The sequence below is a fragment of the Bos indicus genome, chromosome 4 (assembly GCF_029378745.1).
Source record: "Bos indicus isolate NIAB-ARS_2022 breed Sahiwal x Tharparkar chromosome 4, NIAB-ARS_B.indTharparkar_mat_pri_1.0, whole genome shotgun sequence".
NCBI lineage: Eukaryota > Metazoa > Chordata > Mammalia > Artiodactyla > Bovidae > Bos > Bos indicus.
This window is the reverse complement of record NC_091763.1, coordinates 108025423-108043508: the sequence shown is the minus strand read 5'-3', so window position 1 is coordinate 108043508 and position 18086 is coordinate 108025423. Positions and strand designations below refer to the sequence as shown.

The 18086-nt window shown below is 45.6% G+C and overlaps 1 protein-coding gene across 1 annotated transcript in view; it reads right to left on the bottom strand.

Moving 5' to 3' along the window:
• Positions 1–816: 816 nt before the first annotated feature.
• The window catches only part of ARHGEF5 (Rho guanine nucleotide exchange factor 5), a 30620-nt gene continuing 13350 nt past the window's right edge, over positions 817–18086 (bottom strand). The window contains exons 6-15 of the mRNA XM_019959239.2: positions 10038–10198; positions 9235–9387; positions 8817–8946; positions 8515–8589; positions 8023–8112; positions 6541–6698; positions 5564–5725; positions 4007–4077; positions 2450–2554; positions 817–1519 (exon numbers count right to left, since the gene is read on the bottom strand). Coding sequence (XP_019814798.2) covers positions 1362–1519; positions 2450–2554; positions 4007–4077; positions 5564–5725; positions 6541–6698; positions 8023–8112; positions 8515–8589; positions 8817–8946; positions 9235–9387; positions 10038–10198 — 1263 coding nt within the window. The 3' untranslated portion in view covers positions 817–1361. The remainder of the gene's footprint in view (positions 1520–2449; positions 2555–4006; positions 4078–5563; positions 5726–6540; positions 6699–8022; positions 8113–8514; positions 8590–8816; positions 8947–9234; positions 9388–10037; positions 10199–18086) is intronic.

The following is an 18086-nucleotide window of genomic DNA, read 5'->3' as shown; positions in this document are numbered from 1 at the left end:
AGGGCCTCTAAAGATAAAGCATGGCAAAGGAAGAGGCAACCCACTCCAGTATTCTTGCCCGGGAAAGAAATCTCATGGACAAAGGAGCCTGGCGGGCTAGAGCCCATGAGGTCGCAAGAATTGGACGTGACTGAGCAACTAAACCACCGCCGCCAAAGATAAAGCCGAGGGGTAGAATGTCCAGGATGGACCACAATGTGCCCACTTAAAAGATGACGGTACCATTGCTGTGTGACGACTCGATATGAGGAAAAAGATGTAAGCGGGGATGTTCTCCACCTGAGAAAGGCAAAGTGATGGGAGATAGAGAATCATGCATCACAGAGTCGGACGGGAGTCTGGAGGTTACGTGGCTCAATTCTGCATTTTGCATTTAAGGAAACCAAGAAGTAGGCAGGCTGCGTCGTGGTGAGGCAGTAACTGGAAGTGAGGTCTTGTGACCTGGATTCTAGGATTCTGCACCATGCTCTTTCTCACACAGAGGATGATGCAGCGGTGATGACAGCCTTCCAGTATCTAAAGTCAAAATATAAAATCATGGAGGGTCTGAGTCGCAGTCCCACATCCACCGAAACTAGCTTAGACCTTTCAGTTAAAAAAAGGTTTGGAGTTTTCATCACCCATCAACTCATTCTACTTTCTGATACAAACTCTGAGGCCATAACAAGCAGAAAAATTCCCCAAACTCTCCACAGTCAAAGAAAGAATCAGCCACTGATGTAACCCAGTCAGCATCGTGGCCTTTTATAACATCTGAACCACGGGATCCCATGTTCTGAACCTCACTCAATGCTCAGGAGTCTGGGGAGAAAACACTCGGAGAAGTGCCAACTTTATTAGAGTGAGAGCGTATCACCTCACATAGCCGACGACAGACCCCAGAGACCCAGGCACTGACCTTGCCCAGTAATTATGGGATATCTCCAGGGTTGGAAGATACCTTAAAAGGTCACCGGGTTAACCCTCCCATCTGATTTGTCCATCCTCCTTAAACATCTCCCTCCAGATTCTGTTTAACACACGGCCATGATGGAAACTCTGGTCAGCTCTGAATCTGTACTCTGAAAGCGTTTAGCTGCAGAGCAGGAGAAGTAAAGTTCCTTGGCTTAGGCCCCATGGATCCCTTTTTCTATGAGAAAAGGTTCTCAGAGTCCAGTGCAAAGTCCCTCAAAATCCCCGCACCAAGTACAAAGCACAAAAAAAGAGGAGGCTTGGGACTAGCTCCTGGCAGCTGGGTGTTGTCCTTGGGCTTTAGAAGGCCTAGTTCCTGATGCACAGAAGGCCTCCACCACCGTGTCCTGGGCCAGCCCTGTCCAGGAACATCTCGTCCTTAAGCTCGGGGGTTTCCTCCCAGAAAACGGCTAGGTCTGCTGCTCCACCAGCTGTAGCTTGGCAGTCTTGACTCGGTGGGCTTCCTTCAGGTTCCGTGCGCGGACCTCTGGGTTGGAGATGAACTCTACTTGTTGTAGAGGGAACCAGCCTTGCTCCCCATCGGACAGTCTCACGCCTTCCAGCCAGCCTATGGGCATAGGGTGGGTGGGAAGAAGAATTACCTGCAAAAGACTCACAGTAATTTCCCCCGGACCTCCTTCCTGGACACACTTGTGAATTGAAGGCTAAAGGAACTGGAGAGTCCCCAGCATGGGGAATTCAGCCTCCCGGTGTACTCGCCCCGGCTGCTCTAGGTCTGATACAGTCTATAGCTGCCCACCTCTGAGCCTTCTCCACTCTTATGGGTGATCTGTATTTCCCCAAAATATATGTTGAAGTGCTAAGCTCAAGAGCCTCAGAATGCAGTCTTATTTGGGAGCAGAGTTGTGGCAGGTATTATTAGTGAGGTTAAGATGACGTCATGCCTGAGCAGAGTGTGCTGTTCATTCAGTATAATTGGTTGTTGTTGTTTAGTTGCTAACTGTGTCCGACTCTTTTGTGACCTCATGGACTGTAGCCTGCCAGGCCCCTCTGTCCATGAGGATTCTCCAGGCAAGAATACTGGAGTAGGTTGACACTGCCTTCTCCAGGGGATCTTCCCAACCCAGGGATCGAACCCAGGTCTCCTGCATTGGCAGGTGGATTCTTTACCACTAAGCCACCTGGGAAGCCCAATCTAATTGGTATCTTTATTAAAAGAGGGAAATTCGGACACCTACACATACACAGAAGGAAGAAATAGAGCTTGGACTGATACTGCCAAAAGCCAAGCCAGCTGGGGCCACCAAATCTGAAAGAAGCAAGGGAAGACCTTTTCCTAGTCTTCAGAGGGAGCATGGCCCGCCCAGCACTTTGACTCTGGACTTCTGGCCTCCAGAACCATGAGAGGATACATTTCTACCCATTTAAGCCACCCAACTTGTGGCACTTTGTTAGAGCAGCCCTAGGAAATGAGGCCGTCCACCCACACCATCCCACTTTCCATACCCAGCCTGTCCCCTGTGGATTCCTCTCTTACCATCACTGCTCTGCTGGGTCACCATCACCACGTCTGCCTTCTCGAGCGCCAACTCGTCATTCTCTCGGGGTTTGTAGGCTCTAAGGCACTGCACTTGTGGGGAGTCTTGGAAGAGAAGACCGTGAGAGGGGTAAGGAAAGGCAGGAACTAGAACATGAAGGAGGACCCGCAGGGGTGGTAGCTTGAGAGGACTTGGAGGAGAGAGAGTTTAAACTGTTGAAAGTTACACACAGAGAGACAATTGGAAAAGTCTCCATCTTCTCCCAGGGAACGAGATGGGTGATTAAGAGATAGAAATGCCATCACTGAAATGAATCAAAGATTCTCTCTAGTAAAGATGAGTTGAGAAACAGGTTGTGACCGCCTTTTAATAACCACTGTTACAAAGAACTGAGATTCTGCTAAGCACTGAAATCCTCCCTGTGTCTTTCATCTGCATTGGATTCTGAACTCCTGTAAAACTGTCTACAACAAACCATTTATCTTTTACCTAATTGTTCCAAGTTTGTGTTCTGCCTCTCCAACTCCATTGTAAACTCTGAGACTCATTTTTCATTCTTCTCCATGGTACATGTTGTGGGACTAAATGAGACTTATCCAGTGGGCTTCCTGGTATAATCTAAGCACCGCATGCCCTCTCGTTTTGGTTTCCTTTTCTATAAATGACTGAGCTGATCAAGATGACTCAAGGACATTCTGGATTTTCTGTGGTTTTGTGATCCAGGGGAAATTTCCAAAGTTTTGAAGTTCAAAATTGAGAAGCCCCAGAGTATGCCTGACCCACAGTCTTCTATCTTACATGGGTTTATAGCTCTTTACACTTTACCACACTGCATTGGTTCTCTTAGAGACTAAATAGACCATGCACTGTTACCTGTACTTAGCTTGTCTGTATCTCCCATTCACAAGATCACAGTGATGCAGCAAGAATTGTCTTGTTTTCTTTCTCTTCTGAGAAAGTGAAGTGCAGCAGATGGATTGCACACTGAACAGAACTCCATTTATATCCTAGTTCTCCTACATCCTTTCCCAAAGTGCCCTGTATTTGTTTGTTCTTTGGAGTCACTAAAAGCTCAGTGTTCCTTTGAGTTCAGTTCCTCTCTGGATGTAAATTAGAGTCCTTGCTGGAGGACAACTATGAGGCTTAACACAGACACTTCCTAATGAGTGGGTCTGCGGGTGCCTGGGGGTGCCTGGAAGCCTAGAGTAGAGGCAGGGTCTCAGGTCGTCCTGTACAGGGGAGGGGTGCTCAGGACATATCTACTATATTGCTATACCCCCCAAACCCCACTCCACATGGACTTTCTCCCCCTATTTCCCCAAGACCTTCAAGTCAGTGAAATTTAGGCAAACAAGTAGCAGGATAGACTTAAAGGGATGAATATTCAAAACGAGTGAACTACTGTCCAAGACAAGGAGTGTATGGGGGGTGGGGTGGGGCACTGCCACGGCCATGAGCAGTTTTAAGCAGATGCCTCTTGGTACCACCCAGCCTCCTAAACTGCATCCACAGCAGACTTCTGACCACCCCTCCCTCTCTCTTGGACTCTAACCCACCGTAACACTCCAGAAGGTCCAACTCCTCCCTCGGCATAGCCAAGGCTGAGATCCAGCGAAGCTTTTCACTTCTGAGAAAACAAAGCAGGGGCATGCTTCAGCAGCAGCTCTGGGGGTACAGGACAGGGGCAGGTGATGGGGAAGTGGAGGGACCGTGGGAAAGACTTGTCTAGTTCAGCAATATCCAGGACAAAAATCAGTGGGGCTCTGCTGGGATGGAAATTTGACCAGATCATGAATTACACTTTCATGTGTCTTGTCACCATTTCTCTTTCTCTTTCTCTTTCCAAGCTTACCCGCTTAAGGACATCTTGTGTCTTTCAAGTAGAGGCATAAAGTCAATGTCAATTGTGCGTATGTAGATTTTCCATTCGGGGAAGTCTACTGAGTGAAATGTTCAGCTCAGTTGAGCTTCCCTCTGCCACTCTGCATACTTTTTGACACTCTGCCCACCTTCCTTCAGTCAAGATCTCAGAGACGAAATTATTCTGTAATCATAACTGGGTCAGGTAGCTGTATCTACCTTTTTTTTTGGTCATGTAATAATGGGTTGGTCAAAAAGATTGTTCGGGTTTTTCCATAAGATGTTATAGAAAACTCCAAACGAACTTTGTGGCCAACCCAATATGATCGGAGCCTAATTCTGTAATTATCTGAAGGTTTCTGTACTATCTGAGCCTCTGCCTCCAACCACGCTGGAGTAACTGAGAGCTGACACTACCACTGTTCCAGGAAGATGCTGCCCAAAGTACTAGACAAAGAATGTGAGTCTGTATCCGATGATCTGGCTTTGGTGATATTTTGCACCTGTACAGCCCCTCTGTCCTGTAAGTGAGGGTAGGCATTACTGATCCTACCCTGAAGTGCCTTCCAATGGGACAAAATCGTAAAGCATCTACAACGTGAGGACCCTCGGACCATTAGGTGTCAGGTCAAATGTTTCAAAGAGGAGGTTTCTTATATCTTCTGTAACAGCTGTAATAGCTACAACTGTTCATTATGGTAGGTACTGTGTACCAGACTTTGAGACATTATTTTGAATACTCTTTGCACTGCAGGCATGGGTGAATATATTTTATTAATATTATTATTATTAAAGAGATGAGCCAATCATAGTTCTCAACACTATGAATTTCTGTTCAACAGAGGACTGGGTGGGAAGATGGCAGCAAAGAAAGCTAAAGGCACCCAGTGCTTATCTAATTCATGGCTTATTCACGCATACACCCTCCAGCCATGGGCACTGAGGAATTTCTGGCTCATACACATTCAGTCGTGGATGTCAGTAAACCAGTTATGCACTTTGTCCTTCTTAGCATAACAGATGCTAAGCCTTGGCGGTAACAGCGACTTAACACCTTCTCTCACCCCAGGCTCCTCAAAGTCATCTATCAGCTCTAGGAGTTTGGGTTTAGCTGGTCTGTAGATGCTCCCTGGTCCAAAACGGACTGACTGGTGCTGTAGCTGTTTTCTGGATATGTTTTCTGCCCTGATCCCTCTTCCTTGCCCGACTTCCCCCTTCCCTCCCCACAGCTCCCCTGAGCAGCCCCATCTCACTGGGTCTCTGTGCGGAGGAGGAACTCGGCCTGGGAGCCCTGGGCGTTGCGCCGCAGGAAGAGTCGGAAGAGGTTTTTGTGAGCTCCATGCAGCTTCATTTCACACTTTTCCCCACGGACGGCAGAGAAGGGAGCATGGTCGAATACCAGGAATCGGCTACCCCTGAAAAACACAAGGCTTTTTAGCCTGACGCTGGGGTGCTTGGACTTCATCCACCCGCTTATCTTTACAATTCAAAATCCCTGTCCTTAGCATGTTCAGCCTGTAAATTCTCATCTCCTCATGCTAAGATGGTGTCAGCGTGCCCCTGGAAGGGATCTGTCAATGGCTTGGCAAACTACGTAGCCAGGGCAATGGATGTTCACCACTATAACGAGTTGAAGAAACAGAACCAATATAAAGTTTCTAAGGACCAGAGTTAGGATCTGGAACTGGCTAAGTATTGCTAAGCTAGTAGGCTGAGCTCAGCCCAGAATGTGTGTTAGTTGCTCAGTTGTGTCTGACTCTTTGCAACCCTATGGACTGTAGCCCACCAGGCTCCCCTGTCCATGAGGATTCTCCAGGCAAGAATACTGGAGTGGGTTGCCATTTCCTTCTCCAGGGAATCTTCCCGACCCAGGGATCGAACCCAGGTCTCCTGCATTGCAGACAGATTCTTTACCATCCGAGCTACCAGGGAAGCCCAGAGATAACATACTTATTCAAAAAAGTGATAAAGCCTAATACGCTGCATTTTGTCATGCCTGTAACATGGTCGAGGTCCTCCTGGGTGATCTTGGGATATAATTCAGTGGGATCCCCCTCTTTGGCTTTGGATCTTTCTTCCTCTTCTCTAGGTCATGACCAGGACTCCATGGGGCAAACCATTGAGAAGGTTCCTCTATAGGACCAGGACCCTGCTCTGTCCCCTTTAGCCCTTCCCTCTCGCCTCATCCCACTTCCCCCTCGTGTTCTGGCCTCCCATTCCAGTCACTGACTCTCGGGGCCGAGACAGCAACAGACAGTCGTTGAAGAGGTGCAGGTGGACCGGGCGGGTGGTCAGCTTCCTCCGCAGCGCCTGGGAGACGCTGAGCTCCAGGGCCGTCAGCTCCCCACTCTTCACCAGCCAGCGCGATTGTGAAATGAGCGGGAATATCTATACGGAGCAGGAAAGAGAAAGTAGGTGGCGTCACACACAGGATACGCACGAGGCTTTCTCCCAGGCCAGCCTTCATCACCATGCCTCTTCCTCTGAAGTCCCACCACCGACAGTGATCCCTTCACATCTTCCTCCTTGCTCACAGCCCATCCACTTAAATTCTGCTTCTCTCTGAAACATCTGACTGCCGCTGTCTCCTGACTACTGCTGGGTGGCTCCCAGGTCCCCAGCTCATGCAAATGGAAGATGCCCTAAGGTTCAACCCAGGAGAGTGACTCCATGAGACTGCTCAGCTGTGGAAACTAGAACTGAAGAAGAGATGGGAGAATCTGACTGGGACGGGGGGACGATGCCCCAGAGCTGAGACCAGTATATGATGTGTCTCGTAGAAGTTAAGGGTTAGGGTGCTTCTGACGTCTGTTCTTTCTTTGATTATAACCTGAGACATGAGAGGAGCAGTCAGAAACAGATGTGGATGAGAATACAGAGAACTCAGTGGGGTCTGCCTGGAATTTGCATAACATTAAGGGTGCTGGACACCGATGAACATGTAGATGAGGGATTTTCGTCTCCTCTGGGGAGGTAAGGATAGTATCTGAATCGAAATTTGAACGTGGAATGTCTATTTTAAATCTGGATTTGGATGCCAGATTTTAGCCCTATATCTGGATTCAATTTTATATTGCCTTGGTTAGACCAGATGGAGATGTGATAAAATACTGAATAATTCAACTACCAAAAGTATATCCTTATAAAGGTATACATTGATAAGTTCTCTCTCTTCTGCCCAGGTGTCAAAGGTACTCTCTCCCCGTCCGGTAACCACTGTCCTTTATTTCTTAGTTATCTTTCCAGAGTTTCTTTATGAATACACAAGCAAATACATATAGATTTTTATCCTACTTTTTCACCAAAAGTAAGATACTGCAATACATATACAGCTGCATCTTCCCTTTTCCCCTTAACAATATTATCATGGAGATTGAACTTTGCTGTGTGACTCAGGGAATTCAAACCAGGGCTCCGTAAAAACCTAGAAGGGTGGGATGGGGAGGGAGAATGAAGAGGGAGGGAACATATGTATACCTACAGCTGATTCATGCTGATGCTTGGTGGAAACCAGCACAATATTGTAAAGCAATTATCCTTCAATTAAAAATAAATAAATTATACATATAAAAAAAAGAAGTAGGCACGCGGGTATTCCAGAAATAGGGCAGAAGAGAAGGTGTGCAGCAAGGAGCTTAGAGGCTGGGATACTGTGAGCGAGACTGGTTCTGTGTTAGAAGGTGACCCATGGGGACCTGAGGGACGAACTTACTTTGCACTCAAACTCAATCTTCTGGCTCAGGTAGATCAGCTCCTCCGTCCGTCGCATCCTCTGGACATTGTTATTGCAGTCTCGGATCAGCTGTGTGTTTAGCAGGGCAAGGAGAGAGGAAGAGAACCATGTTAAGAGGCTTTAGCTTGAAGTCCCCTGCAAGAAATCTGGAAACTGGCTGTGATAGCTCTCATCGTTCTACTGGCCTGGAACTGAGCAAAGACAGGGCAAGGATGATGGCCTACTTTGTGGAGACCTGCTAGAACATTCCTGGCTGTGTCAAAGGAAGATGTAAACTGGGGGTTGTCCCTCCGTGTGGACTGTCCTTGCAGCTGGCAGGCGTGAATGCTTGGAGGTTTGGTGGGTACAGTGAGGCAGCTGAGCGATTGCATTGGCCAGGATCTGTGCCTCCTGGTGTCATGGGCCGGGGCGGGGGCAGACTTCTCTGAGAAGGACAATCAGGGAGTCTGAGCAGGGATGGTGGCCGCCTACCTCCTCCAGGGCATGGTGTGCTTTTGTGGCCTCTGCTTCCTCTGCGGAGCCGGGCTGTGTTCTCTTCAGAATGTTCTATAGAACAAGGCGTAGGCAGGAGGCAGGTGGAGAAAGGGATGGGCAAAGGGGAGGAAGAGGTCAATGGAGACGGTCAGGAAACAAACTGTAGCAGCCAACCTTTCTGGGAAAGGAGGGAGGGGGCCGTGGGGAGATGGCTCACTGTCCACCAGGCGTGGGAGCATGGCACAAGGAGGGACCAGCCTTTGGGTTCAGGGGAGCGGGCTGAGGGGGATTTGCAGTACCTGGAGCAGGAGCTTGAGACGGGTGATGCGCTGGAAAGGCAGAATCAGGAAGGACTTGAGGGAAAGGCGCTGGCAGATAGGGGCACTCTCCAGCTTCTCCAGGACCTCTCGGAAACTGCTGTTGCTGTTCCTGCAGGGCAGGGAGCCTCGGGTGAGGAGGGGCACAGGGCATATGGGGGACACAGTGAAGGCACGAGGCGTAGGGGCTCAATGGAATGTCTGTAGGTAGAGAAAGACCAGTGGGGACCCAATGCAGAGGAGACCCACGGGGGATGGCTGGGGGAATCCTGGAAGTCAGGTGGGGGTGGCAATCGCAGGGTAGGCACAAGAGCATGTGCTCTCAGGGTGGCACGCTGGGCTGGCTACTGGGGGTCACTGCAGGGCCCTCGTGGGGACCGAATGGGAGAGCAGGTCTCACAGCAGGCTTTGGAAGGTGCGTTCCTGGTAGGTCTGGTTGGTGACATAAGGCAGGTAGACCCGACGGAAGTTGGGGGCATGGTTCAGGACCACATCACACACTTGGAAGGTGAAGATGTTGTTCTCAAAGTTCTCTTCCAGGTCAGAAAGGAACCTGCACAGAGTTGAAACAAGTCTCGTGAGACCTGTGGGTCTCAAGTGAGGAGTCGGCTGACCCCTGTTGTAGCTTGAGCTTGGAGCTTCTTCTCTCCATCAATCAATAACGTCTACTGACTGTCCTTGGCTCTAGAGTCCTTGTCATGCACCAGGGTTTTCTCTGTTGCTACTTTGCCCCTGATCTAAGCCTCTGGTTCTAATAGTCCATGTCTTGTCCTTCTTTTCATCTGGTTCTGATTTTCTGATTGTCAGCTGTTTCCCATCTCATCTCCTGGAGAAGGGAATGGTTACCCACTCCAGTATTCTTGCCCAGGAAATCCCATGGACGGAGGAGCCTGGTGGGCTACAATCCATGGGGTTGCAAAGAGTTGGACATGACTGAATACGCAGGCGCCTCATCTCCAATGCTGTGCACACCCCCAGGACATCCAAAACCTCCATCCAGGGAGCATTTCTTACTCATTTATCCATTAATGTTCCCATCCACCTGCACTCCTTCTCCTCTCCTTGCTCTCCCTATCCCTACAGCCTCTGGGAATCATGCAGGGAGCAATGAGAGGGCTCTGAAAATGGAAAAACCCAATGAGAGGTTTACAGGCTAAGAGCATGAGGCTGAGTGAGTGGTCTCTGGGAGAAGGGGATGCTCACATGGTGCTGACGTCACGCACATCCTGCAAACGAGAGAAGAGCCATTGGTGATCCTGGTTGGAAAGGGTGGCCCGGAGCTGCTCTGAATGTTGGAAGTGATCCACAGCTATATGCAAACTGCGCAGGTAGGAGGCCTCTGACACAATCAGCTCAAATTTGGCCTAAGAGGTTAGGGAGGAGGAAGACTAATTAGAAACATTTATTGAATCCCTGGCGCATGTTAGCCACTGTGTAATATTTTAGGGATAGAGCGGTACACATGACACATCTTATTAGAGTTCACAGTCAATACCAGAATCCAACCTGGTCTCAAGAGACAGAGCATTTGAAGCTGAGTGAAAGACATGTGCAGACTCTCAGGTGGAAGAGAAAATGCGGCTTTCAGGAAACTCAGGTACACTGAGTATCAATGAAAGCAAGGGTATCAAAGGAGAGGACGCTGGACAGGCAAACAGTGAGGAGGTCTGAGGATTGTCTAAACGAGGTAAGACATGACAATGGGGAAACGCAAAGAGCCTTTATGTAGGGGGATAACTTAGTCTCATTTGTTTTATAGGAAGATATATCTGAGCACACCACGGAGAAAATATCAGAAGGGGCAAGAAAGACACATGAGGAAACCGTGATAGTAACTCCAGAGGAGAGATGAAGGCTTAAAGAGCCATGAGGATGGAGAGATATATGCCAATTTCATAATGATATAGGAGGGGGATTTGGAAGCACCTGGTTATCTGCTAGAAACAGAGGCCGAAAGAACAAGAAGAGTCACAGCTAATGCCTGTTTTTGAGTTTGGTAACTGGGGCTTCTTCCCTGGGGACTCAGAGGGTAAAGAATCTCTCTTTAATGTAGAAGACCTGGGTTTGATCCCTGGGTCAGGAAGATCCCCTGGAGAAGGAAAGGGCTACCCACTCCAGTATTCTTGTCTGGGAAGTCCCATGGACAGAGGAGCCTGGCGGGCTACAGTCCATGGGGTTGCCAGGAGTAGGACATGACTGAGAGACTAACACACTTCAACTGGGTGAGTGATAGAGTTCCTAAATGATCTAGAGATCTCTGGAAGAGGAATAGATTTAGGTGATGAAGGTAACTTGGGGTTTGAGGAGCAATGGAAGGAAGCAGGATATTTGAGGTTTAGATGGTGCAATTGTGGTTTAATGGAAACATTCCAATTGTTGGGAAGTTCTAGCAGGAGGCACAATGACTCACAGCCCTGTTCTCTAGCTGGGCTGCTCAAGTTCATCACCCAAGCATGCAGCTTCAAGACAGATGCATGGACAGAAAAGAGAAAGGGCACGCACACACCTGGGAGATGACGTGGATAACTAATGGCATGGCTGGAGGCCACTCACACACAGCACTTCACATGCATCCTGGCTCAAATATTCACTCATTCATTATATGGCTTTGGGTGGCTCATTTAACCTCTCTGAACCTCAGGTTTCTCATCTGTGTTGATACAGTGGCCCCCTCCTCACAAAAAAAAAAAAAAAAAAAATTGTGACAGGCAAAAGAAATGGAGTCAGTGAAAGCACCTTTTCCCAGAAGTGCTAATTCAGGAAAGGAATGTATGTGTATAAGCACAGAGGCTTTTCTTCTCAGAAACGTGAGGCCCGCGCTGGCCCAGGAATGCTGGCAGACTTCCTTGAATTCTGGTGTTGGTGAAAGAGCTATAGGGTTCATATCACCTGCCCACTCATTGGCCCACACATATGGGCCAACTAGTGATTTTCTAAATATCTCCCGCATGCTTTAAAAGTTGGGGTCAGCACAAGGCGCTCAGGTCTGAGCTTCAAAAAAACCTAAAAATGTTTACCTATTTAGCTTGGTAAAAGCACTGTTGTTATAAGTCCTTACAGCCAAAATTTTACTCCTTCCCACTTCCCACATAGGGGGAAGACTATGGTACTAACATGCATCAAACTATGTACCAGATGGGCTTCTCTGGTGACTCAGGGTTTAAAAACCCACCTGCCAATGCAGGAGATGCGGGTTTCGATCCCTGTGTTGGGACGATCCCCTGGAGAAGGAACACTCCAGTATTTTGGCCTGGGAAACGCCATGCACAGAGGAGCCTGGCAGGCTACAGTCCATGGACTTGCAAAGAGTTGGATACAGCTTGGTGACTAAACAACAACAATGTACCAGACACCATGCTCAGGGTTATATAAGCATTCTTTCACTTAAACCATTCAGCAACTCTTCAAAGTAGTCATTATCATCCTTGATTTTTAGATGAGGAAACAGATTTACTCATTATATAACTTGAGGTTATACTGCTGCTACTGCTGCTGCTGCTGCTAAGTCGCTTCGGTCGTGTCCGACTCTGTGAGACCCCATAGACGGCAGCCCACCAGGCTTCCCCGTCACTGGGATTCTCCAGGCAAGAACACTGGAGTGGGCTGCCATTTCCTTCTCCAATGCATGAAAGTGAAAAGTGAAAGTGAAGTCGCTCAGTCATGTCCGACTCTTAGCGACCCCATGGATTGCAGCCCACCAGGCTCCTCTGTCCATGGGATTTTCCAGGCAAGAGTACTGGAGTGGGGTGCCATCGCCTTCTGCTAGTAAATGGTAAATATAGGATTCAAACTCAGGTCAGTTTGACTTGAAACTAAACAGTACATATTTTGTATATAGTGTCAGGAAATGTTCTAAGCTCATTCTTTTACGTGGAGCTGTCCAGTTTTCCTAGCATCACTTGTGAAGACACCACTTATGTCTTTAACTCCATTACATAGACTCGCCTCCTTTGTAATAGATTAATAGACCATAAAATAAAGGAAAACAGTGACAGACTTTATTTTCTTGGGCTCCAAAATTACTGCAGATGATGACTACAGCCATGAAATTAAAAGGTGCTTGCTCCTTGGAAGAAAAGCTATGACAAAGGTAGATGGTGTATAAAAAAGCAGAGACGTCACTTTGCTGACAAAGGTCCGTCTAGTCAAAGGTATGATTTCTCCAACAGTCATGTATGGATGTGAGAGTTGGACCATAAAGAAGGTTGAACACCGAGGAATTGATGCTTTTGAACTGTGGTGTTGGAGAAGACTCTTGAGAGTCCCTTAGACAGCAAGAAGATCAAACCAGTCAATCTTAAAGGGAAACAGTCCTGAATATTCATTGGAAGGACTGACGCTGAAGCTGAAAACCCAATACTTTGGCCACCTGATGTGAAGAGCCTACTCATTGGAAAAGACCCTGATGCTGGGAAAGATTGAAGGCAGGAGGAGAAGGGGAAAACAGGATGAGATGGTTGGATGGCATCACTGACTCAATGGACATGAGTCTGAGCAAACTCAGGGAGATGGTGATGGACCGGGAGGCCTGGTGGGCTGCAGTCCATGGGGTCACAAAGAGTCCAACACAACTGAGCAACTGAACAGCAACAACAAATAGGCCATAAGTGGATGCATTCAGTTCTGGGCTCTCTACTCTACATTGATCTATGTATCTGTTTTAGTGCCAGTACAATACTGATTACTGAAACTTTGCAGGATAGTCTGAAATCAAGGAGCATGACACCTCTAGCTTATTCTTTTTTCCTCAAAATTCCTTTGCAATTTGGGGTCTTTTGTGGTTCCACATAAATTTTAGTCTATAGAACAGACTATAAAAAATAAATTTTAACGTTATTTATTCTAGTTCTGTGAAAAATGTCATGGGTCTCTTGATAGGGATTACATTATATACCAACTCAAAATGAATTAAAGACCTAAATGTAAGACCAGAAACCAAAAAATGCCTAAAAAACATAGGCAGAACACTCTTTGACATAAATTGTAGCAATATGTTTTTGGATCTGTCACCTAAGGCAAAATAAATAAAAGCAAAGATAAACAAATGAGGCCTAATTAAACCTAAAACCTTTGGCATAGCAAATGAAACCACTGACAAACAAAAAGACAACCTATTGCAAATTATGTGATTGACAGTGGCTTAACACCCAAAGTATATAAACAGCTCATAAAACTCAATACCAAAAAAGCAAACAACCTGATTAAAAAATAGACAGATGACCTGAATAGACATTTCTCCAAAGAAGATATACAGATAGCCAACAGGCACATGAAGAAATGCTTAACACTGCTAATCATCAGAGAAATGGCAATCAACATTATAAGAAATCACCTCACACCTGTCAAATGGCCATCATCTAAAGGTCTACAAATAACAATTATTGGCAAAGATTTGAAGAAAAGAGAATCCTAGCACAGTGTTGCTGAGATTGTAAATAGGTGCAGTCACTATGGAAAACATTATGGTAGTATCTCAAAAAACTAAAAATAGAACTAACATATGATTCAGGAATTCCACTCCTGGGTATATATCAAAGAAAATGAAAACACTAATTCAAAAAGATTAATGTACCCCAATGTTCATACCAGCTCTATTTACAAGAGCCAAGATATCAAAACAACCTAAGTGTCTATCAACAGATGAATGGATAAAGAAGATGTAGTATACATACATACATACAAATACACACACACACACACACACACACACAATGGAATATTACTTGGCCATAAAAATAATGAAATCATGCCATTTCCAACAACATGGATGGAAAGAGTATTATGCTTAGTGAAATAAGTTAGAAAGAGAAAAACAAATAGTCTATGTTCTGTAGACTACTGTATGTGGAACCTAAAAATAAAACAAATATATGTATATAATAAAAAAGAAACAGACTCGCATATATGAGAACAACTGGGATCACCAGTGCGGATAAGGAAGAGGAGAAGGGCGAGATAAGCCTTTGAGATTAAGAGGTAAACACTATTATGTATAAAATAAATAAGCAACAGGATATATTGCACAGCACAAGGAAATATAGCCATTATTTTCTTATAACTTTAAATAAAAAATAACCTATAAAAATACTAAACCACTAATATAATACTGTAAATCATTTATACTTCAATAAAAAGAGAGACAAACATTTTTTGACTGACTACTATGCACTAGGAACTTTTTAAAAATTATTTTTCAATTGAAGTATAGTTGATTTACAATGTTTCAAGTGTATAGCAGAGTACAGAATTCAGTTACACACACATATATATACACATGCAAAATACATATGTATATACATACATATTTCTGCTTTATTGACTATGCCAAAGCCTTTGACTGTGTGGATCACAATAAACTGTGGAAAATTCTCAAAGAAATGGGACTATCAGACCACCTGACCTGCCTCCTGAGAAATCTGTATGCAGGTCAGGAAGTAACAGAACTGGACATGGAACAACAGACTGGTTCCAAATAGGAAAAGTAGTATGTCAAGGCTATATATTGTCACCCTGCTTATTTAACTTATATGCAGAGTACATCATGAGAAATGCTGGACTGGAAGAAGCACAGCTGGAGTCAAGATAGCCGGGAGAAATATCAATAACCTCAGATACGCAGATGACACCACCCTTATGGTAGATAGTGAGGAGGAACCAAAAAGCCTTTTGATGAAAGTGAAAGAGGAGACTGAAATAGTTGGCTTAAAGCTCAACATTCAGAAAACTAAGATCATGGCATCAGGTCCCATCACTTCATGGCAAATAGATGGGGAAACAGTGGCCGACTTTATGTTTCTGGGCTCCAAAATCACTGCAGATGGTGACTGCAGCCATGAAATTAAAAGACACTTACTCCTTGGAAGGAAAGTTATGACCAACCTCAGTTCAGTTCAGTTCAGTTGATCAGTTGTGTCCAACTCTTTGCAACCCCATGAATCGCAGCACACCAGCCGTCCCTGTCCATCACCAACTCCCGGAGTTCTCCCAGACTCACGTCCATTGATTCAGTGATGCCATCCAGCCATCTCATCCTCTGTCGTCCCCTTCTCCTCCTGCCCACAATCCCTCCCAGCATCAGAGTCTTTTCCAATGAGTCAACTCTTTGCATGAGGTGGCCAAAGTACTGGAGTTTCAGCTTTAGCATCATTCCTTCCAAAGAAATCCCAGGGCTGATCTCCTTTAGAATGGACTGGTTGGATCTCCTTGCACTCCAATGGACTCTCAAGAGTCTTCTCCAACACCGCAGTTCAAAAGCATCAATTCTTCGGCACTCAGCCTTCTTCACAGTCCAACTCTCACATCCATACATGACCACTGGAAAAACCATAGCCTTGACTAGACGGACCTTTGTTGGCAAAGTAACGTCTCTGCTTTTGAATATGCTATCTAGGTTGGTCATAACTTTCCTTCCAAGGAGTAAGCGTCTTTTAATTTCATGGCTGCAGTCACCATCTACAGTGATTTTGGAGCCCCAAAAAATAAAGTCTGACACTGTTTTCACTGTTTCCCCATTTATTTCCCATGAAGTGATGGGACCAGATGCCATAATCTTAGTTTTCTGAATGTTGAGCTTTAAGCCTACTTTTTCACTCTCCACTTTCACTTTCATCAAGAGGCTTTTGAGTTCCTCTTCACTTTCTGCCATAAGCGTGGTGTCATCTGCATATCTGAGGTTATTGATATTTCTCCCGGCAATCTTGATTCCAGCTTGTGCTTCTTCCAGTCCAGCATTTCTCATGATGTACTCTGCATATAAGTTAAACCAGCAGGGTGACAATATACAGCCTTGACGTACTCCTTTTCCTATTTGGAACCAGTCTGTTGTTCCATGTCCAGTTCTAACTGTTGCTTCCTGACCTGCATATAGGTTTCTCAAGAGGCAGGTCAAGTGGTCTGGTATTCCCATCTCTGAGAATTTTCCACAGTTTATTGTGATCCACACAAAGGCTTTGGCATAGTCAATAAAACAGAAATAGATGTTTTTCTGGAACTTTCTTGCTTTTTCCATAATCCAGCGGATGTTTGCAATTTGATCTCTGGTTCCTCTGCATTTTCTAAAACCAGCTTGAACATCAGGAAGTTCTCGGTTCAAGTATTGCTGAAGCCTGGCTTGGAGAATTTTGAGCATCACTTTACTAGCATGTGAGATGAGTGCAATTGTGTGGTAGTTTGAGCATTCTTTGGCATTGCCTTTCTTTGGGATTGGAATGAAAACTAGACAGCATATTAAAAAGCAGAGACATTACTTTGCCAACAAAGGTCCGTCTAGTCAAGGCTATGGTTTTTCCAGTAGTCATGAATGGATGTGAGAATTGGACTATAAAGAAAGCTGAGCACTGAAAAATTGATGCTTTTGAACTGTGGTGTTGGAGAAGACTCTTGAGAGTGCCCTGGACTGCAAGGAGATCCAACCAGTCCATCCTAAAGAAGATCAGTCCTGGGTGTTCATTGGAAGGACTGATGCTGAAGCTGAAACTCCAATACTTTGGCCACCTAATGCGAAGAGCTGACTCATTCGAAAAGACACTGATGCTAGGAGGGATTGGGAGCAGGAGGAGAAGGGGACGATAGAGGATGAGATGGTTGGATGGCATCATCGACTCAATGGACATGAGTTTGGATAAACTCCAGGAGTTGTTGATGGACAGGGAGGCCTGGCATGCTGCAGTCCATGGGGTTGCAAAGAGTTGGACATGACTGAGCGACTGAACTGAACTGACTGATACATACATATGCATACACACCTATATATTCTTTTACAGATTCTTTTCCATTATAGGTTATTACAAAATATTGAATATAGTCCCCGATACACAGTTAGTCCTTGTTTATAACTTTATATATAGTAGTGTGCATCTACTAAACCCAAGCTCCTAATTTATACTCTTTCTTGGTAACTATAAATTTGTTTTCTATGTCTGTGAGTATGTTTGTATACACACCACATCTTCTTTAGCCCTTCATTTGTTAATGGACATGTAGGTTGCTTCCATGTCTTGGCCATTGTAAATCGTACTGCTATAAATACTGTAAATAGAATTTAGAATTCTGATTCTCCCAGAAATTCTTTGCAACCAAGTTTTACAAACGAAACAGAAGCTTGGAAAGATCAAGTATTGGGCTAGCCAAAAAGTTTATTTGGATTTTTCCTTAACATCTTATGGAAAATCCTGAATGAACTTTTTGGCCAGCTCAATAATTTGGCCCAAGTTAAATAGCTAGTATATATTAAAGTGGGTCCAGGTCATTTAA